Here is a 20,752-nt window from a genome sequence, read left to right as displayed (position 1 = left end):
TCTGCACTAACCAGACATCCCAATCTGACCACATCCCTGTGAACCCTTCCTTTTCATATCCCCATCCAAATGCCTTTTAAATGCTGTAATTGTACCAGCCTCCACCACATCCTCTGGCAGCTCATTCCATATACATACCACTCACTGCGTGAAAAAGTTGCCCGTTAGGTCTCTTTTATACCTTTCCCCTCTCACCCTAAACCTATGCCCTCTAGTTCTGGACACCCCAACCCCAGGGAAAAGACTTTGTCTATTTATCCTACCCATGCCCCTCTTAATTTGTAAACCTCTATAAGGTCATCCCTCAGCCTCCGACGCTCCAGGGAAAACAGCCCCAGTCTACTCAGTCTCTCCCTATAGCTCAAATCCTCCAACCCTGGCAACATCCTTGTAAATCTTTTCTGAATGCTTTCAAGTTTCACAACATCTTGCCTACAGCAGAAAGACCAGGATTGCATGCAATATTCCACAAGTGGCCTAACTAATGTCCTGTACAGCCACAACATGACCTCCCAACTCCTGTACTCAATACTCTTCTCCTTTGTTTCAAGAAGAACTTGACAGTGGAATGCCTTTACAAAGATTTAATAATATAACGTTAGCTCTTCTGTACAAATAGTTACATAGAATGCACTCCTCATTCCTGAAGAAGGGCTTTTGCCCAAAACGTCAATTCTCCTGTTGCTTGGATGCTGCCTGACCTGCTGCGCTTTTCCAGCAACACATTTTTCTGTTCTGATCTCCAGCATCTGCAGGCCTCACTTTCTCCACATAGAATGCACTGCCTCACTCAAATTTTAACTTAACAAATGTTTTTTAGCACATAGTTTTATTTGGACACTGGTCACTAGAAATTCAGTCGGTGTTTGTCCTCTTCAGTTTCTTTTCTATACTTTTCTCCCTTTTTGGGCTTTTATGTCTTTTTTCTTTTTACCTCCCATCCATGGGAAGCATTGACAAGTGTCTGGGTGAAAGTCAGCCCAGACTCACGGCCTCGGTCTGGGACCGGACTCCGTGCCTCGGTCTGGGACCGGGCTATCAGCTTCAATCTGCGCCTGGACTCCCGGCCTCGGTCTGGGACAGGACTCACGGCCTCGGTCTGGGACTGGACTCCCGGCCTCGGTCTGGGACCGGGCTATCAGCTTCAATCTGCGCCTGGACTCCCGGCCTCGGTCTGGGACCGGACTCCGTGCCTCGGTCTGGGACCGGGCTATCAGCTTCAATCTGCGCCTGGACTCCCGGCCTCGGTCTGGGACAGGACTCACGGCCTCGGTCTGGGACCGGACTCCCGGCCTCGGTCTGGGACCGGACTCCCGACCTAAGCGTGGACATGATGTGGAACCCCGTGTTGGAAGGACTATTGTTCTCAGCTCTTATTTCTCTATTTTTCTAATTTATTGCTGGATTCTCATTTCTTTATTTGTCTAATAGTTTTTCCCAAGAAGATGGCAGTGTAAGTGGTGACTTGTAAACTTTTCACTATATTCATGGGAGTACCTGTGACAATAAAGCTATTTCTTGTTCTAAGGTGAACCCAAGATATTAAAGAAAACCATGGAAGGTAGAATCATTGGATATAAATCTAAAATAATATCAACTATATTAATGCAAGTATTTACTGTAATTTTAAAAAGGATTAATAAACAATTTGCACTGTTGTCTTCACAATTGTTGCCTCCAACATTCCAATGGTGTCTAGGCCTGACTTCTATCTGCCACCCTGTATTCATCTGCGCTCAGCCGAAGCGATGGCAGTCCATGTCGACAGCAGGGATTAGATTAGATTAGATTACTCACAGTGTGGAAACAGGCCCTTCGGCCCAACAAGACCACACCGACCCGCCGAAGCGCAACCCCTCCAGAGATGTTCCTTGCCAAGGGATGTTCTGCCGAAGTTATATATAGGGCACTGACTAGGCCTCAGCTAGAATATTGTGTACAGCTCTGGACGCCACACCAGAGGGAGGGATGTGAATGCATTGGAGAGAATGCAGAAGAGTTTTAGGAGACGCGTCCAATGAATAGCAAACTTCAATTCTGAGGATAGGTTGGGACTGTTGTCCTTGGAGGGGAAAAGCTGAGGAGAGACTTGATAAAACTTTTCAATGTCATGAGGCTCAGGACAGAATAGACAGGGAGACACAGAAATATAGAAAATGGGAGCAGGAGTAAACCATTTCGCCTTTCGAGGCGAGTCCACCAAGCATTATGATCATGGCTGACAATCCAAGGGAATGCTGGGAAGAAAATTAGAGAGAATGCTGGTCCCGACTCTAAGCAAGTCTGACCTCCCCCAAGCACCCCAAGATTCCTGATCTGTACAGGCACCAGCTGCTCAGTTTTGAAGTTCTCATTCGCAAAGTCACGTTTCTCCTTGGCTTGACGTCTTACCCTCATTGAAGACATCTCAGGCACCACAACCTTCCACGGTCTCAGGATTCCTCCAGTTTTGATCTCTCATGTGTCACCTCCTTCCTTCAGCCCACAACGGGCAGCAAATACCTGAGCTCAAGACTTCCTCTCAGAACTCCACCTTCTCCAACTTCCTCTGCTCTAAGTTACTCCTTAAAACCTACCCGTCTGGCCAAGCAGGACTCCACCCATCCTGAGATGGCCTTTGGCTGGTTGTCCTTTTGGAAAGTGCCTCGAGATGCTCTACGGAATGTGCAAGTTATTGTTGCTTTTCTGAAGGGCCTTGGCACATCCCTCAGAACGATCACATGGTCATAGAGTCATAGAGATGCACGGAAACAGACCCTTTGGTCCAACCCGTCCATGCCAACCAGATATCCCAACCCAATCTAGTCCCACCTGCCAGCACCCGACCCATATCCCTCCAAACCCTTCCTATTCATATACCCATCCAAATGCCTCTTAAATGTTGCAATTGTCCCAGCCTTCACCACATCCTCTGGCAGCTCATTCCATACACATATCACCCACTGAGTGAAAAAGTTGCCCCTTAAGTATCTTTTAAATTAAGTTAGATTAGATTAGATTACTTACAGTGTGGAAACAGGTCCTTAGGCCCAAAATGTCCACACCGACCTCTCACACCGATCTTGTCCCTCTCACCCTAAACCTATTCCCTCTAGTTCAGGACACTCTCACCCCAGGAAAAAGACTTTGTCTATTTATCCTATCCATGCCCCTCATGATTTTATAAACTTCTATAAGGTCACCCCTCAGCCTCCGACACTCCAGGGACAACAGCCCCAGACTGTTTAGCCTCTCCCAAAAGCTCAAATCCTCCAACCCTGGCAACATCCTCGGAAATATCTTCAGAACCCTTTCAAGTTTCACAACATCTTTCTGGTAGGAAAGAGATCAGAATTGCACACAATATTGCGAAACTGGCCTAACCAATGTCCTGTACAGCCACAAAATGACCTCCCAACTCCCATACTCAATACTCTGACCAATAAAGGAAAGCATACCAAACGCCTTCTTCACTATCCTATCTACCTGCGACTCCACTTTCAAGGAGCTATGAACCTGCACTCCAAGGTCTCTTTGTTCAGCAACACACCCTAGGACCTTACCATCCCAAAATGCAGCACCCCATATTTATCTAAATTAAACTCTGCCATTCCTCAGCCCATCTGACGTAATCCTCTTCGCTGTCCACTACACCTCCAATTTTGGTGTCATCTGCAAACTTACTAACTGTACCTCATAAGCCCACATCCAAATCATTTATATAAATGTCAAAAAGTAGAGGACCCAGCACTGATCCATGTGGATCAATATCCATATAGATCATGTCTACCACTCTGTCCTCATCAATCCTCTTTGTTCAAAAAAATCAAGTTAGTGAGGCATGATTTCCCACGCACAAAGCCATGTTGACTATGCCTAATCAATCCTTGCCTTTCCAAATAGGTATAAGTCCTGTCCCTCATGATACTCCCAACTACTTGTCCACCACCGATGTCAGGCTCACTGGTCTTTAGTTCTTTGGTTTTTCCTTACCAACTTTCTTAAAGAGTGGCACCACGTTAGCCAACCTCCAGTCTTCTGGCACCTCATCTGTGACTATCGATGATACAAATATCTCAGCAAGTGTCCCAGCAATCACTTCTCTAGCTTCCCACAGAGTTCTAGGGTACACCTGATCAGGTCCTGGGGATTTATCCACCTTTAACCATTTCAAGATACCCAGCACTTCCTCCTGGACATTTTGCAAGATGTCACCATCTATTTCCCTACATTCTACACCTTCCACGTCCTTCTCCACAGTAAACATTGATGTAAAATACTCGCTTAGTATCTTCCCCACTTCCTGCGGCTCCACACATAAGCTGCCTTGCTGATCTTTGAGGGGCCCTATTCTCTCCCTAATTACCCTTTTGCTCTTAATGTATTAATAATAACTCTTTGGATTCTCCTTAACCCTATTTGCCAAAGCTATCTCATGTCCCCTTTTTGCCCTCCTGATTTCCCCCTTAAGTATACTCCTACTACCTTTATACTCTTCTAAGGATTCACTCAATCTCTCCTGTCTATACCTGACAAATAACTCTTTTTCTTAACCAAAACCTCAATTTGTCTAGTCATCTAGCATTCCCTACACCTACCTGCCTTGCCTTTCACCCTCAATAAAAAGGTGTTTCATGAAGAATGAAATTATTGGAACACTTGGACTAAACTCTCAGACCCCACAAAGGTCAGGAACAAAGAGACAAGATTAGAGTGATGTTGGAAAGGAACAGCAGGCCAGGCGGCATCTGAGGAGCCTGAAAATCAACGTTTCAGGCAAAAGCACTGAAGGTCGATTTTCCTGCTCCTCGGATGCTGCCTGACCTGCTGTGCTTTTCCAGCACCACTCTAATCTTGGCTCTGACCTCCAGCATCTGCAGTCCTCACTTTCACCTCAGGAGCAAGGACCAGAAGATGATGGGACTGATCCAGTGTGCCGGGATCTCAGCCCATTCCAGGCTTTGCACCATTTTGACCGATGCAGGTTCAGGACCAGGGGAGGACACCTGTTATTCTTAAATTCCTTCTTAGCGTAAGCCTTACTACAATCAGAATTGTTTAGTAACTATTGTCCATACTGTATGGATTCTATGAATAGCTAATGTCTTTTTCCCAGGATAGGGGAGTCCAAAAGTAGAGGGCATAGGCTTACGATGAGGGAGGAAAGATATAAAAAGGGACCTAAGAGGCAACTTTTTCCACGCAGAGGGTAGTGTGTGTGCATGGAATGAGCTGCAGGTGGAGATGGATGGTATGGTGGCTCAGTGGTTAGCACTGCTTCTCACAGCACCAGGGACCCAGGTTCGATTCTAGCCTCGGGCAACTGTCTGTGTGTAGTTTGCACATTCTCCCCATATCTGCTTGGGTTCCCTCTGGTTTCCTTCCACAGTCCAAAGATGTGCAGGTTAGGTGAATTCGTCATGCTAAAGTGCCCATAGTGTTCAGTTGCATGAGTCATGGGAAAGGTAGAGTTATAGGGAAGGGGAATGGGTCTGGGTGGGTTACTCTTCAGAGGGTCGGTATGGACTTGTTGGGCCGAATGGCCTGTTTCCACACTGTAGGGATTTTATTCTATGAGATGGGGGAAGGCTGGTACAATTACAACATTTAAAAGGCATTTGGATGGGTATATGAATAGGGAGGGGTTTGAAGGGATATAATTGAAGTTATTGGAGAGTCTTGTTTCTGTGGTGCACATCTCTGTGACTTTATTTGAAGTCCCTTCCTATCTTCCTCATAGTTCACAATACTTCCAGATTTTGTATCACCTGCATATTTTGACAGTGTGCCCCACACTCAGGTCTGGGTTATTAATACAGATCAAGACAGGCCAAGGTCCTAATAGCAAACTTGTGTAACCCCATTGGGTACTGACCCCCCCCAGTCCCAAAAAGAAATGTCTGCTATTAATCTTCCTTTCCCGTCACTCAGTCACCATTCTGGCTATGCTGTCAACGAGGTAAAAATAAGGACTGCAGATGCTGGAAACCAGATTCTGGATCAGTGGTGCTGGAAGAGCACAGCAGTTCAGGCAGCATCCAAGGAGCAGCGAAATTGATGTTTCAGGCAAAAGCCCTTCATCAGGAATAAAGGCAGAGAGCCTGAAGGGTGGAGAGATAAGCTAGAGGAGGGTGGGGTGGGGAGAAAGTAGCATAGAGTACAATGTGTGAGTGGGGGAGGGGATGAAGGTGATAGGTCAGGGAGAAGAGGGTGGAGTGGATAGGTGGAAAAGGAGCTAGGCAGGTAGGACAAGTCCAGATAAGTCCGGACCGCATCAGGACTACCTGGTCAGGTCCATGCCCCCCTACAACCCACCCTCCCATCCTGGCACCTTCCCCTGCCACCGCAGGAACTGTAAAACCTGTGCCCACACCTCCTCCCTCACCTCTATCCAAGGCCCTAAAGGAGCCTTCCACATCCATCAAAGTTTTACCTGCACATCCACTAATATCATTTATTGTATTTGTTGCTCCCGATGCGGTCTCCTCTACATTGGGGAGACTGGGCGCCTCCTAGCAGAGCGCTTTAGGGAACATCTCCGGGACACCCGCACCAATCAACCACACCGCCCCGTGGCCCAACATTTCAACTCCCTCTCCCACTCTGCCAAGGACATGGAGGTCCTGGGCCTCCTTCACCGCCGCTCCCTCACCACCAGACGCCTGGAGGAAGAACGCCTCATCTTCTGCCTCGGAAGACTTCAACCCCAGGGCATCAATGTGGACTTCAATAGTTTTCCTCATTTCCCCTTCCCCCACCTCACCCTAGTTCCAAACTTCCAGCTCAGCACTGTCCCCATGACTTGTTCGGACTTGTCCTACCTGCCTATTTCCTTTTCCACCTATCCACTCCACCCTCTCCTCCCTGACCTATCACCTTCATCCCCTCCCCCACTCACCTATTGTACTCTATGCTACTTTCTCCCCACCCCCACCCTCCTCTAGCTTATCTCTCCACGCTTCAGGCTCACTGCCTTTATTCCTGATGAAGGGCTTTTGCCCGTAACGTCAATTTCGCTGCTTGTTGGATGCTGCCTGAACTGCTGTGCTCTTCCAGCACCACTAATCCAGAATATGCTGTCACTGCACCTTTCATTCTGAGGTTTAACTTTGCTGACAAGCTTATTACATGGTACTTCGCAAAATACCTTATTGAAGTCTGTGAACAACACATTAACCTTCTCAACTCCTACTGTAACCACGTAGAAAGGCTCAATCAAATCATGATTTGGAGATGCCAGTGTTGGACTGGGGTGGACAAAGTTAAAAAACACACAACACCAGGTTATAGTCCCACACGTTTAATTGGAAGCACACTAGCTTTCGGAACGACGCTCCTTCTATCACCTGATGAAGGGGCGTCGCTCTGAAAGCTAGTGTGCTTCCAATTAAACCTGTTGGACTATAACCAAAGACCACTCCCTTCGTGACTCCCTCGTCAGGTCCACACCCCCCACCAACCCAACCTCCACTCCCGGCACCTTCCCCTGCAACCGCAGGAAATGTAAAACTTGCGCCCACACCTCCTCCCTCACTTCCCTCCAAGGCCCCAAGGGATCCTTCCATATCCGCCACAAGTTCACCTGCACCTCCACACACATCATCTGTTGCATCCGCTGCACCCGATGTGGCCTCCTCTACATTGGGGAGACGGGCCGCCTACTTGCGGAACGCTTCAGAGAACACCTCTGGGACGCCCGAACCAACCAACCCAACCACCCCGTGGCTCAACACTTTAACTCTCCCTCCCACTCCACCGAAGACATGCAGGTCCTTGGACTCCTCCACCGGCAGAACATAACAACACGACGGCTGGAGGAGGAGCGCCTCATCTTCCGCCTGGGAACCCTCCAACCACAAGGAATGAACTCAGATTTCTCCAGTTTCCTCATTTCCCCTCCCCCCACCTTGTCTCAGTCAAATCCCTTGAACTCAGCGCTTGGAGATCAGAGCTGAAAATGTGTTGCTGGAAAAGCGCAGCACGTCAGGCAGCATCAAAGGAACAGGAGAATCGACGTTCCTTTGTTTGCACATTCTCCCCATGTCTGTGTTGGTTTCCTCCAGGCGATGGAGGAGTCCAAGGACCTGCATGTCCTTGGTGGAGTGGACTACATTCCGACCAACAAAATTTGGACTCAACCAGACCATAGCTACACGACGGTTGGAGGAAGAGCGCCTCATCCTCCGCCTGGGAACCCTCCAACCACAAGGGATGAACTCAGATTTCTCCAGTTTCCTCATTTCCCCTCCCCCCACCTTGTCTCAGTCAAATCCCTTGAACTCAGCACCGCCTTCCTAACCTGCAATCCTCTTCCTGACCTCTCCGCCCCCCCACCCCACTCCGGTCTATCACCCTCACCTTGACCTCCTTCCACCTATCGCATTTCCAATGCCCCTCCCCCAAGTCCCTCCTCCCTACCTTCTATCTTAGCCTGCTGGACACACTTTCCTCATTCCTGAAGAAGGGCTCATGCCCGAAACGTCGAATCTCCTGTTCCCTGGATGCTGCCTGACCTGCTGCGCTTTTTCAGCAACACATTTTCAGCTCTGATCTCCAGCATCTGCAGACCTCACTTTCTCCTACTGAGTACAAGAGTTGGCAGATCATGTTACAGTTGTGTAGGACTTTGGTTTGGCTGCATTTAGAGTACTGTGTGCAGTTCTGGTCATCACATTACCAGAAGAATGTGGATATGGCCTCCTCTACATTGGGGAGACAGGCCGCCTACTTGCGGAACGTTTCAGAGAACACCTCTGGGACACCCGGACTAACCAACCCAACCACCCCGTGGCTCAACATTCAACTCCCCCTCCCACTCCACCAAGGACATGCAGGTCCTTGGACTCCTCCATCGCCAGGCCATAGCAACACGACGGTTGGAGGAAGAGTGCCTCATCTTCCGCCTGGGAACCCTCTAACCACAAGGAATGAACTCAGATTTCTCCAGTTTCCTCATTTCCCCTCCCCCCACCTTGTCTCAGTCGGTTCCCTCAACTCAGCACCGCCCTCCTGACCTGCAATCTTCTTCCTGACCTCTCCGCCCCCACCCCACTCCGGCCTATCACCCTCACCTTGACCTCCTTCCACCTATCACATCTCCATCGCCCCTCCCCCAAGTCCCTCCTCCCTACCTTTTATCTTAGCCTGCCTGGCACATTCTCCTCATTCCTGATGAAGGGCTCTGGCCCGAAACGTCGAATTTCCTGTTCCTTGGATGCTGTCTAACCTGCTGTGCTTTAACCAGCAACACATTTTCAGTTGTGTGATTTTTATCTCAATCAAATTAGTCAGCATGATATATTCTTAACAAAGCTGTCCTCCATTTGTCCAAGTGAATGTTACTACTATCAGTGTTATTCTTTCTAAAAGATGAATTTGAATTTGAATTTACTGTCACGTGTATGGAGACACAGTGAAAAGGTTTGTCTTATGAGCAATACAGGCAGATCACAGAGTTAAACAGCATAGATAGTAAATAGTAGGTAAACAGCAGCAAAAACAACAACCCAGGTACAGGTGAATGTTAAGAGTTTGAGAGTCCATTCAGTATTCTAACGACAGTAGGGTAGAAACTACAGATTTCCTAAAGGTGAGGTTAATCTGATGGCTCTGTACATACAAGCTTTAACCCTGAACATTTTCAGATCAAAGCTCTGATGTGCTTGTAAATCTGCAGCTGGGGTGGGGGGTGGTTTACCCCAGCAACACTTATGTTCGTACAGGCGAGAGAGTCAAAGGTGATCTGGGCTAGGTGAGAACGTGGAATTCAGAATCTCACCAAGTCAGCCCGGACCTTTCTGAATCAATATCCAAACGGCCTGTTCCTGACACCCAGGATGCCACAGAATGGCTCCTCTTCACCTGCGGCTTCTAGCTTCTCTCATCATTTTTCTTTTCAATCACGCTGTTCCGTGCCTATGGTTAAACTGCAATGAAAGGGATGGAAAATGCAAACTCAAATTCAGAAAGTGTAATTTTCAAACATCAACTGCAATTCAGGGCAAATGGTCTTTATGAATGAAAAAAGGCAATTAGCTGCAGAAACGGGCTTGAAATAATTTCATTCATTAACTTGACATCTATGTACCAGTGAAGGAGGGTTGGGAGAGGGGCAGGGGATGCTTGGCAGAAGGTAGTAGGGGTGGGGGTAGGGAAGAGGAATTAGTTGTCGAGTCATAGAGATGTACAGCATGGAAACAGACCCTTTGGTCCAACCTGTCCATGCCGACCAGATATACTGACCCAATCTATCCCACCTGCCAGTACCCGGCCCATATCCCTCCAAACCCTTCCTATTCATAAACCCATCCAGATGCCTTTTACATGTTGCAATTGTTCCAGCCTCCACCACATCCTCTGGCAGCTCATTCCACACATGCACCACCCTCTGTGTGAAAACGTTGCCCCTTAGGTCTCTTTTATATCTGTCCCCTCTCACCCTAAAACTCCGAGCCCTGAGCACTCACGTAAGTGGCCATTTCCCATTCAGTTGAGTGTAGCGTGTTGCTCTGAACTGTTGCACAGTTAGTTCTTCTTTCTGTTGTTGGCGACAATACCAGCCTCATTACTTCCACACGTGAAGGAACCTGCAATCGTTGTCAATAACTCTTTGGTCACAGAATCGGGGGCTCTCCCTGCTTTCTGCCACACTCCTTGTCCTCAGCTGTTCAATCCTCAGTGGTTAGGGCAGCAGCTGGGGGTGGAGTTACTGCTTCAGGCTGTGGTCAGGAGTTTCCTGAGTTTGTATGCTTTCAGCTTTCCAGGTTTTAAGTTTGCCCGCTGAGCTGGCAGGTTTGTTTTCAGATGTTTCGTCACCATATTAGGTAACATCTTCAGTGAGCCTCCATTGAAGCGCTGGTGTTCTGTCCCACTTTTTATTTATGTGTCTTGGTCTGTTAAGGTGGGTGATATCATTTCCGGTTCTTTCTCTCAAGAGGTTGGTAAATGGGGTCCAAATCGATGTGTTTATTGTTGGAGTTCCGGTTTGAAGGCCTTTCACCTTCACGTTGTTTCAGTCACTGGTCTGTCTCCTTGACTCTTACCTCCAGCCGAGTCCAAAGATGTGCAGGTTAGCTGGATTGGCTTTTTCCTGAAACGTCGGATTTTCCTGCTCCTCAGATGCTGCCTGAACTGCTGTGCTTTTCCAGCACCACTCTAATCCAGAATCTGGTTTCCAGCATCTGCAGTCATTGTTTTTACCCTGGATTGGCCGAGTTGAATTACCCACATGGATGAGTTAGCCATGGGAAATGTGGGGTTACAAGGATGGGGGTGAGGGGGTTGGTGTCTGGGTGTGATGCTCTTTTGGGGGAATCGACATGGACTTGATGGGCCAAATGGTCTGCTGTTAACCTGTAGTCTAGGTTAGAGTAGTGCTGGAAAAGCTTTTGCCCGAAACGTTGATTTTCCTGCTCCTTGGATGCTGCCTGACCTGCTGTGCTTTTGCAGTATCACTCTAATCTAGGCTCTGATCTCCAGTATCTGCAGTACCCACTTTTGCCCTGCTGTTAAACTGTATGCATTCTATGACCGTGGCCCTTCTGGATCTTTCTGTACAAGTGGGGGCTCTGTCACCCCGACCCCCACCTGATAAAACCTTGACTTTGCTATCACCCCAATTGCAACCTCCCTTTCCTCTCAAAGTCCTTGAGGGTGGTTTTCAAATCTTTCTGAGAACGCCAGGTGTGAAAATCTCTCTCCAATTTGGGTGGCACAGTGGCTGTGTGGTTAGCACTGCTGCCTCACAGCACCAGGGACCCAGGTTCGATTCCACCCTGACTGGTTGTTTGCACATTCTAGGAGAAAGTGAGGACTGCAGATGCTGGAGATCAGAGCTGAAAATGTGTTGCTGGAAAAGCGCAGCACGTCAGGCAGCATCAAAGGAACAGGAGAATCGACGTTCCTTTGTTTGCACATTCTCCCCATGTCTGTGTGGGTTTCCTCCAGGCGATGGAGGAGTCCAAGGACCTGCATGTCCTTGGTGGAGTGGACTACATTCCGACCAACAAAATTTGGACTCAACCAGACCATAGCTACACGACGGTTGGAGGAAGAGCGCCTCATCCTCCGCCTGGGAACCCTCCAACCACAAGGGATGAACTCAGATTTCTCCAGTTTCCTCATTTCCCCTCCCCCCACCTTGTCTCAGTCAAATCCCTTGAACTCAGCACCGCCCTCCTAACCTGCAATCCTCTTCCTGACCTCTCCGCCCCCACCCCACTCCGGTCTATCACCCTCACCTTGACCTCCTTCCACCTATCGCATTTCCAATGCCCCTCCCCCAAGTCCCTCCTCCCTACCTTCTATCTTAGCCTGCTGGACACACTTTCCTCATTCCTGAAGAAGGGCTCATGCCCGAAACGTCGAATCTCCTGTTCCCTGGATGCTGCCTGACCTGCTGCGCTTTTTCAGCAACACATTTTCAGCTCTGATCTCCAGCATCTGCAGACCTCACTTTCTCCTACTGAGTACAAGAGTTGGCAGATCATGTTACAGTTGTGTAGGACTTTGGTTTGGCTGCATTTAGAGTACTGTGTGCAGTTCTGGTCATCACATTACCAGAAGAATGTGGATATGGCCTCCTCTACATTGGGGAGACAGGCCGCCTACTTGCGGAACGTTTCAGAGAACACCTCTGGGACACCCGGACTAACCAACCCAACCACCCCGTGGCTCAACATTCAACTCCCCCTCCCACTCCACCAAGGACATGCAGGTCCTTGGACTCCTCCATCGCCAGGCCATAGCAACACGACGGTTGGAGGAAGAGTGCCTCATCTTCCGCCTGGGAACCCTCTAACCACAAGGAATGAACTCAGATTTCTCCAGTTTCCTCATTTCCCCTCCCCCCACCTTGTCTCAGTCAAATCCCTTGAACTCAGCACCACCTTCCTAACCTGCAATCTTCTTCCTGACCTCTCCGCCCCCACCCCTCTCCGGCCTATCACCCTCACCTTGACCTCCTTCCACCTATCACATCTCCATCGCCCCTCCCCCAAGTCCCTCCTCCATACCTTTTATCTTAGCCTGCTTGGCACACTCTCCTCATTCCTGATGAAGGGCTTATGTCCGAAACGTCAATTCTCCTGTTCCTTGGATGCTGCCTGACCTGCTGCGCTTTTCCAGCAACACATATTCAGCTTTGGAGAGAGTGCAGAGGAGGTTCACCAGGATGTTGCCTGGGATGGAAGGTGCTAGCGAGGAAGAGAGGTTGAGTAGATTAGGATCATTTTTATTAGAAAGATGGAGGTTGAGTGGGGACGTGATTGAGGTCTACAAAACCATGAGAGGTGTAGACAGGGTGGATAGCAAGAAGCTTTTCTCAAAGTGGGGGACTCTATTACTAGGGGTCATGAGTTTAAGGTGAGAGGGGAAAGGTTTAGGGGAGATATGCGTGGGGAATTCTTTATGCAGAGGGTGGCGGGTGCCTGGAATGCATTGCCAATGGAGGTGGTAGAGACGGGCACGATAACATCATTTAAGTTGTTTCCAGACCGATACATGAATGGGCGGGGAGCAGAGGGATACAGATCCTTAGAAGATAGGGTGACAGGTTTAGATAGAGGATCAGGATCAGCGCAGGCTTGGAGGGCTGGAAGGCCTGTTCCTCTGCTATAATGCTCTTTGTTCTAACTCTTCCCCTTAAAAGGCAGGGGCTTTGGATATTCTCCAGGTAAATAGCAGGAATGCAGAATACAGTCAGATCAACCATGTTTGTAATGTCTGATGGAGTAGGCCTGAGCAGCTGAATAGTTGTTTCTGGTACTAATTCATACGTTTGTATGTAAAGGACCTGGAACGCCCAGAGGTTGTGACCAGCTGCTGGTTTGTAATGTCAGCGGGAAACATCTCTGTCCTCTGCCCGTGATGTCGCAAAGTGTATGGATTACAGCAACTGTCGCGAGATGGGCAAAGGTGAAACATTCAAATTAACAGATACAACTAAACACTGATGGACACATCACGGTCTTGATTGGAGCCACCATTTCCCCCATCGTTAAGTGAACGTGTCATTGAATAAGCACAGAATCACAGAAATGGCAGGAGGAGGCTACTGGGTCCATTGTGCCTACACAGATTCTTCACATAGTTAACATCACCCACTGCTAATCTCCCGCCTAGTCCCTTTCTATCCAGAACCATCATTCAACATACCCTTCTGGATGTCTCAATGGAACCAGTCTCCATCAGTTACTTTCCACCACAAATACTCTCCACGCGGCACGGAGGTGGGTGCTGAGGACATTCCCAAGGATGGCGCCTGGGACAGAGCATCTTGCCTACCCAGAGAGGCTGGATAAGCTCAACTTATATTCTCTAGAGTAGAGAAGGTGGAGAGGGCAAGCTGGTGGAGATGTGTAAGACCACACGATGATAGGGTTGACAGTGATAACCTTTTTCCGCGTCTGGAGTCAGCTGTTACTAGGGGACACAGCTTTAAATTAAGGGGTGGTAGGTATAGCTGATAATGTGTTGCTGGTTAAAGCACAGCAGGTTAGGCAGCATCCAAGGAACAGGAAATTCGACGTTTCGGGCCAGAGCCCTTCATCAGGAATGAGGAGAGGGTGCCAGGCAGGCTCAGATAAAAGGTAGGGGGGAGGGGCGATGGAGATGTGATAGGTGGAAGGAGGTCAAGGTGAAGGTGATAGGCCGGAGTGGGGTGGGGGCGGAGAGGTCAGGAAGAGGATTGCAGGTTAGGAGGGCGGTGCTGAGTCCAAGGGAATCGACTGAGACAAGGTGGGGGGAGGGGAAATGAGGAAACTGGACAAATCCGAGTTCATCCCTTGTGGCTGGAGGGTTCCCAGGCGGAAGATGAGGCGCTCTTCCTCCAACCGTCGTGTTGTTATGTTCTGGCGATGGAGGAGTCCAAGGATCTGCATGTCTTCGGTGGAGTGGGAGGGGGAGTTAAAGTGTTGAGCCACGGGGTGGTTGGGTTGGTTGGTTCGAGTGTCCCAGAGGTGTTCCCTGAAGCGTTCTGCAAGTAGGCGGCCCGTCTCCCCAATATAGAGGAGGCCACATCGGGTGCAGCAGATGCAATAGATGATGTGTGTGGAGGTGCAGGTGAATTTGTGGCAGATATGGAAGGATCCCTTGAGGTAGGTATAGGACAAACGTTAGGGATAGATTCTTTACTCAGCGAGTCGTGAGTTCATGGAATGCCCTGCCAGTAACAGTGGTGGACTCTCCCTCTTTATGGTCACTTAAGCGGGCATTGGATAGGCATATGGAGGTTATTGGGCTAGTGTAGGTTAGGTAGGCTCAACATGAAGGGCCGAAGGGCCTGTACTGCACTGTATTTTTCTATGTTCTATGGGGAATGGGCACGGTGGATGGGAAGCAGCTTGGTTGAGGGGTCAATTCGAATTTTAAAGTGAAAGGCAGGAGGTTTAGAAGGGATTTGAGGGTTTTGATTTCTAAGGAAAGTGGTTTGCATGGCCTAAGCGGATAGCAGAGATGGGAACCTCACACAGATTTGGAACGAGCCCTTCAAACATCGAGCCATTCCAGGTTAGGGGGCCAAGAGCTGGAAAGTGGGATTAATGTCGAGAGGTTAGCACAGACTGGATGGAACGAGGGGCCTCTTTTGGCGCTGGACAAGCCTACGGTTCTGTCAGGTGCTCGGCGAGAAGGTATTTGAGGCAGGTGGTTCCATTTATAAAACACACACATTGGTGTGTGTCAAGTGTACAAACTTCCCGCCCGACACCAAAGTGGGAATGCGATGAGATCGAAATACCGAGATGACCCCCGTCCTACACCGGCACCTCCAAATTAGAAATACCGAGAGACAGAGTTAGATTCCCTACAGTGCAGAAACAGGCCCTTCGGTCCATCAAGTCCACCCCGACCCTCCGAAGGGTAACCCACCCATAACCCACTTGAAAGTAGCGGCGCCTCATGATTGTAGTCAATTGCTATTTCTCAGTATAAAGGTCAGTTTAATCAGTGAATTGGGTTTGGGTTTGGGTGGGGGGTTTAAGGGGATGAAATTACTAAAGAGAGAGAAAGGGTGACCATCACCTGAACGAAACTGTCACTCGTTCATTTACAAAAAAAGCCCCTACTCACTTCCTTCAAGTGTCATCATCTTGTGGCAAGTACAGATTCGAAGGAGCGCAAAATTTCTGCTTTCTTAAAAAACACACACAACACAATCACCTCCCCCTCCCCCTCAAACACATACAAGGCTATTAAAAGTGTGCTGCCCGCTTTAAGAGAGAGAGAGAGAGCTGGCCCCGTTGGTGGCGAGTGATCTGAAATCACTGGAATGCAAATATTCAAAAGCGCCACGGAAATTGAACCACCCTCATCTGCCTCGCTCCTCCCCTTCAATACCGTTCCCTAAAAAAAACCAGCTCGGAATCCCTGTGCAAGGAATCCCGAAATATTTACAAATAAAACTATCCCCAGGAAAAGGGGTGAGAGAGGAAGGAAGGAATAGAAATGAAACCGAGAGAATATCCAATTTCCCCATGCCTTTCTGTCCTACTATCAAGCCTTGATTGAAAGATACATTTTTTAATGTATCATTACAACTGGATACATTAGCCCATACTCCCCACTGTCACCTCTCACTTTGCATCCCTCCAATGTATTTTTTTTCAAGGTGCATGTATTTCTGGCAGCGTCTCTCACTCTCACTCACTTGGAGCCAGTGTTGTACAGCTGATACCAGGGTGCTGCTATTATTCTCTCTCTCTCTCTCTCTCTGAAGCAAACATCCGGGTTTTCCCAGCTTCACCGCTGGACAAGATTTTTTTTAGAAGCCATTTTGGACTGGGTTCAGTTTTTTTTTCCCGTGGATTCACCACACCGCCGGCCATTCAAAAAAAAATAATAATTATGACCCATTCTCTGCTGAGGCTGAACGTTTGCCCAGTCCTGCCGCTCCTGGAGTCAAGATCTAGCTCTGCATTTGCTGCTGTGCACTGGGGATTGCTGAGCCAACAGTGAACTTTTTTTGTGTGTGTGTTGCATTTACCGCAGGGAGAAATAATTATATATCCATCTATCTCATCAATTATTTTGGAAGAAAGGGGAAGAGAGAGAGAGAAACACACAAACACACACACACACACATACAAGCGTCAAAGGAGGAGGAGGGAGGAAACGCAACAGAAGAGGAGGAGAAGGTGGCTCTAGGAACAACAAAAAAAATAAGCAACTACTTGATTTCTGTGTTGTTTGTGCCTGAGAGTGTTGGACTACTTAGAGAACGTGGATATCAACGGGCCCTGGTGTCAACTGTGTGTCATTTTATTTCTCTCCAGCTCTATTTCCACCCCCCCCCCCCCAGCCCCTTGGAGTGTGTGTCTTAAGGAAGAAAGACCCCACGTTTTAAATGTTGTCGAACTGAACAGATCCCCTCGCCCGCAGGAAACTAACCCCACGTTTGGTGTATTTGAATATGATTGCTTGCTGGTTGACTTTTGTACTTCTGACAACTTTTTCTACAGGTAAGAGAAATTGGCGGTTGTGAGACCCCCCCCTCCCTAATTATTTTGTCTCTTACACAGACTGTGAAATTAATCTCAAGACTGTGGAGAAATTCGGGGGCGATGAATGTGGGGGGAGAAAGATTCAGAGATTCTACATCTCTACTGTGTAGCTTTGATTTTTTTGTTGGTTTATAAATGACTACAGATGCTTGTGGTTTGTTCTGTGGGAGGTGACAGGATTTCTGTGTGTTTGGGTGTAGTTTGAGTTTAACTTTGTATCGTATTGGGGAGTCATTGTGGTTTTCCTATTGCTGTGTGTTAATTTCCCTCTCTCCCTCAATTGATTCGTGTGGCCTGATTTGTAAAGTGGGGCAGCTCGATTTTTGGAATACAGAAGATTTTATCTAAGAAAATAATTTTAAAAATCGGGAACATTTTACATTGTATATTCCTCCCTCTGTTTTTATTTCGTAACGGGGAAAGTTTTGGCTTAGCTATTTGGAGTTGGAAAATGCCCTTTTCTTTGTAAACTTAGTGTAAACGTACAGCTTCTGTTTTTTTTTGTTGGTTCCACTATCTTATTCAAGGGAAATGGGTTCGGAAAATTTTCCTCCCCTTTTTTAAAAAATAAGACGATTTCTTCCCTCACAGCCCCTTTGTTTTGATATAGCAGCATGTGTGTAAGGTGGAGGAATTTATTGCAACCTCTTGGTTAAGAGATAATGCCCAACTTTTCACGGAACAGATACTTTTTTTTGTTTTGTTTTGCTGTCTCGATGTTAATCCGAAATGGAAACATTGAAGTTTTGGGGGAGATCCTTACAGCATCTTTTGAGTTGGCTATGGGGGAGGGTGTGTGTGTGTGTGTGGAGGGATTGTAGGGTGTTGTGGAGATATTAACAGAAGCTGATCGGGTGGTAGTGGAAACAAAGACCATACGTCCACGGGGAAACATTTTGGTTTGTAATCTAGCGGGGACGATCAGCTTTGCATTTTTACACGTGCACCCAAAACCAAACACCTACTGACCTCTCTAGAAAAATTGCGCCTAGCCTCATTTGGACTGAGCAATTAAATATGCACCAAACCCCTTTCTCTTTATTTATGGTCGATTCCACTCTCTGGTTTTAAATTATCGTATTATTTTTGTTAAAAGAAGCCCTCTGTTCTCTTAACCCAAGTTTGCACGTGTTTGGAGATTAGCCTTTGTGTATTTACGTTGAGGGGGTGTGTATGTATGTGTGAGAGTGTGCTGTGGGGGCTGGGGGAATTGTCACATGGCCGTTGGATACGCGTCAACTATGGATTCGAAATGAGAAGCCACTGGAAGGGGGGGAAGGGAAGGAGAGCCCGGGCTAACGCTGTGTTTTTGAGGGAAGGGAGAGGGAGGAGAGCTCCAGCCCGCTGGAGTGAGAAAATCTGATTCATTCTTTTGACCGAGGGAGCACTGTGGTCATCTGCAGGGACGCGGTTCAGTTTCACTGGAAGGGGACACGCTAGCGAGAATGGGTGAGGCGCTTTTTATTAACTGTTGTTAAACTTTTAATTCGTGTTTTTTCTTAAAAAAAAACAATTCTGTTTTGGCAATCCCCTGCTGAATAACGTGGAGCGAATGAGTTGAAATAAAACAGTCCATTGTGTCCAAAATGGTGCTTGTGTTTCTGTTTTGTAATGCCTGGGTTAGCTGATCACTCGGTGCCTACTTTGGTTAGCACCCCCCACACCCCCCCCCCCTTCGTTTGATATTGTGGCAACATGTATTTAAAAAAAAATAAAATGTTGTGAAGAGTTGGGGCGACGTGTTAGGAAAGCAGGAACTCCTGCCGGCCGTGTGTTTTTTATCCCTGAGAGGAGATTAAAAGTTAACCTTAGAACTGGATTCAGACACAGCCACACCATCTAGGGAAGTGTGTAAGTGAAATAACTTAGGGTTTTATAATAGCCCATAGCTCCTGAAGTTGATTTTATTACCGGGTGTCAGATCTATTGATAAATCTACTCATTTGTGGCATTTACTGGCTGAAAACATTCTGTTGCAGTTCTGTCTCCACTTTCTGGTTAAGTGGCTTGTTTGTTGTGTGATTTAACTTGATATATGATGGGGGGGGGGGGGGGGGGGCAGAATTGTTTTCTCCTGCAATGTTACATACTTGCATTTTCACATAACAACAGTGTCTGGGATGTGATGTGTTTTCTTACTGACAGCTGGTTTTAAATTGCATTTAAGGGGAAAGTAAGTGAAGGCAAAAGGAGTTTAAATACCTTTTGGCTTGAATGGCCCACTTTTGCATTTAGATTTGCTCCTACTAATGTTTGTGGTTTTTGTTTTTGGCTCCTCAAACTGTATTATCTATGTTGCTCACTAAAGAAAGAAGCTCACCGTTACACAGTCCTATCTATTTTTTTTGGTTCTCAACTGGTTGTGTTCTCAACTTTGTTTAAATGTAATATTTGTGCCAAAAGCTGAAATGTTTCTTTACAGAAAAAAAATTATAAAGCAGAGTAAATGACGTTTGTTTATGTTGGATGTGTAATACCAGGCAATAATCATTTCTCTGCCTTTTATATGCTTGAGGTTAAATCCCATGCGCGCACACTTTATATGACATCTTCCTTACAATGATTTTATTTTCATCAGTGCTCAGCAGCTCACCACATGGGCATGATTATAAACAGGCTGTAAAGGCTACTTTTTCAAATAAACGTTCACTGTTTAATTTTAGAATGATAAATATTTGAATTCTGCCCCTATGCCCCCCCACAGACTCTTGCTGCCAAAAAAAAGACTGCTGCTTTGTTGCCCCTGAATAAAATAAAAATAATATTTCCTTTGCTTTTTGAAGCAGGGTTCTTTCACACTCTTCCTGCTTTCATATTAGTCCACAGTCCCATTTGACCAGCTGAAGAGAGTCAAAACGTACAGTGCAAGTTGTTTCTGAAGTGTATAAACTAGCTGCCCTTCACTTTTTCAAAGTCCTGTTTTTACAAGGTACAATAAAAAAAACATGAGCCACCTGCTGTTCCGTGAGCTCGTGTTTTGAAAATCCCTGGATTAAATTCTTGCCCTCCTGAATTTCTGTCAATGTTTCTGAAGCGAATTTTGCAAAGTGTACCAATGGGCAATTGCTTATTATTTGCAGCTTTGGACCAAAAGTGGCTACTTTTTAAAGTTTATTGCAACTTTTATCACAAAAACAAGTCAATACTCTGATCAGATTGTTTTATCTATTTTAATATGAGAGCTTTGGTGTGTTCTCACTACTTTTGTGATGAACGTGTGATCGATAGATATTTGGGTGCAGACTAGCATTTGGCATGTTAAGAGCATTCTGAAG

The 20,752-nt window shown here is 47.3% G+C and overlaps 1 protein-coding gene across 1 annotated transcript in view; it reads left to right on the top strand.

Annotated features, from left to right (window-relative positions):
• Positions 1-18,836: 18,836 nt before the first annotated feature.
• Positions 18,837-20,752, top strand: part of LOC132816241 (activin receptor type-2B-like) — a 138,856-nt gene continuing 136,940 nt past the window's right edge. The window contains exon 1 of the mRNA XM_060825737.1: positions 18,837-18,926. Within this exon, the coding sequence (XP_060681720.1) occupies positions 18,923-18,926 (4 nt within the window). The 5' untranslated portion in view covers positions 18,837-18,922. The remainder of the gene's footprint in view (positions 18,927-20,752) is intronic.

Source organism: Hemiscyllium ocellatum, chromosome 5 (genome assembly GCF_020745735.1).
Source record: "Hemiscyllium ocellatum isolate sHemOce1 chromosome 5, sHemOce1.pat.X.cur, whole genome shotgun sequence".
Taxonomy (NCBI): Eukaryota; Metazoa; Chordata; class Chondrichthyes; order Orectolobiformes; family Hemiscylliidae; genus Hemiscyllium; species Hemiscyllium ocellatum.
This window is presented reverse-complemented; position numbering and strand designations above follow the sequence as displayed.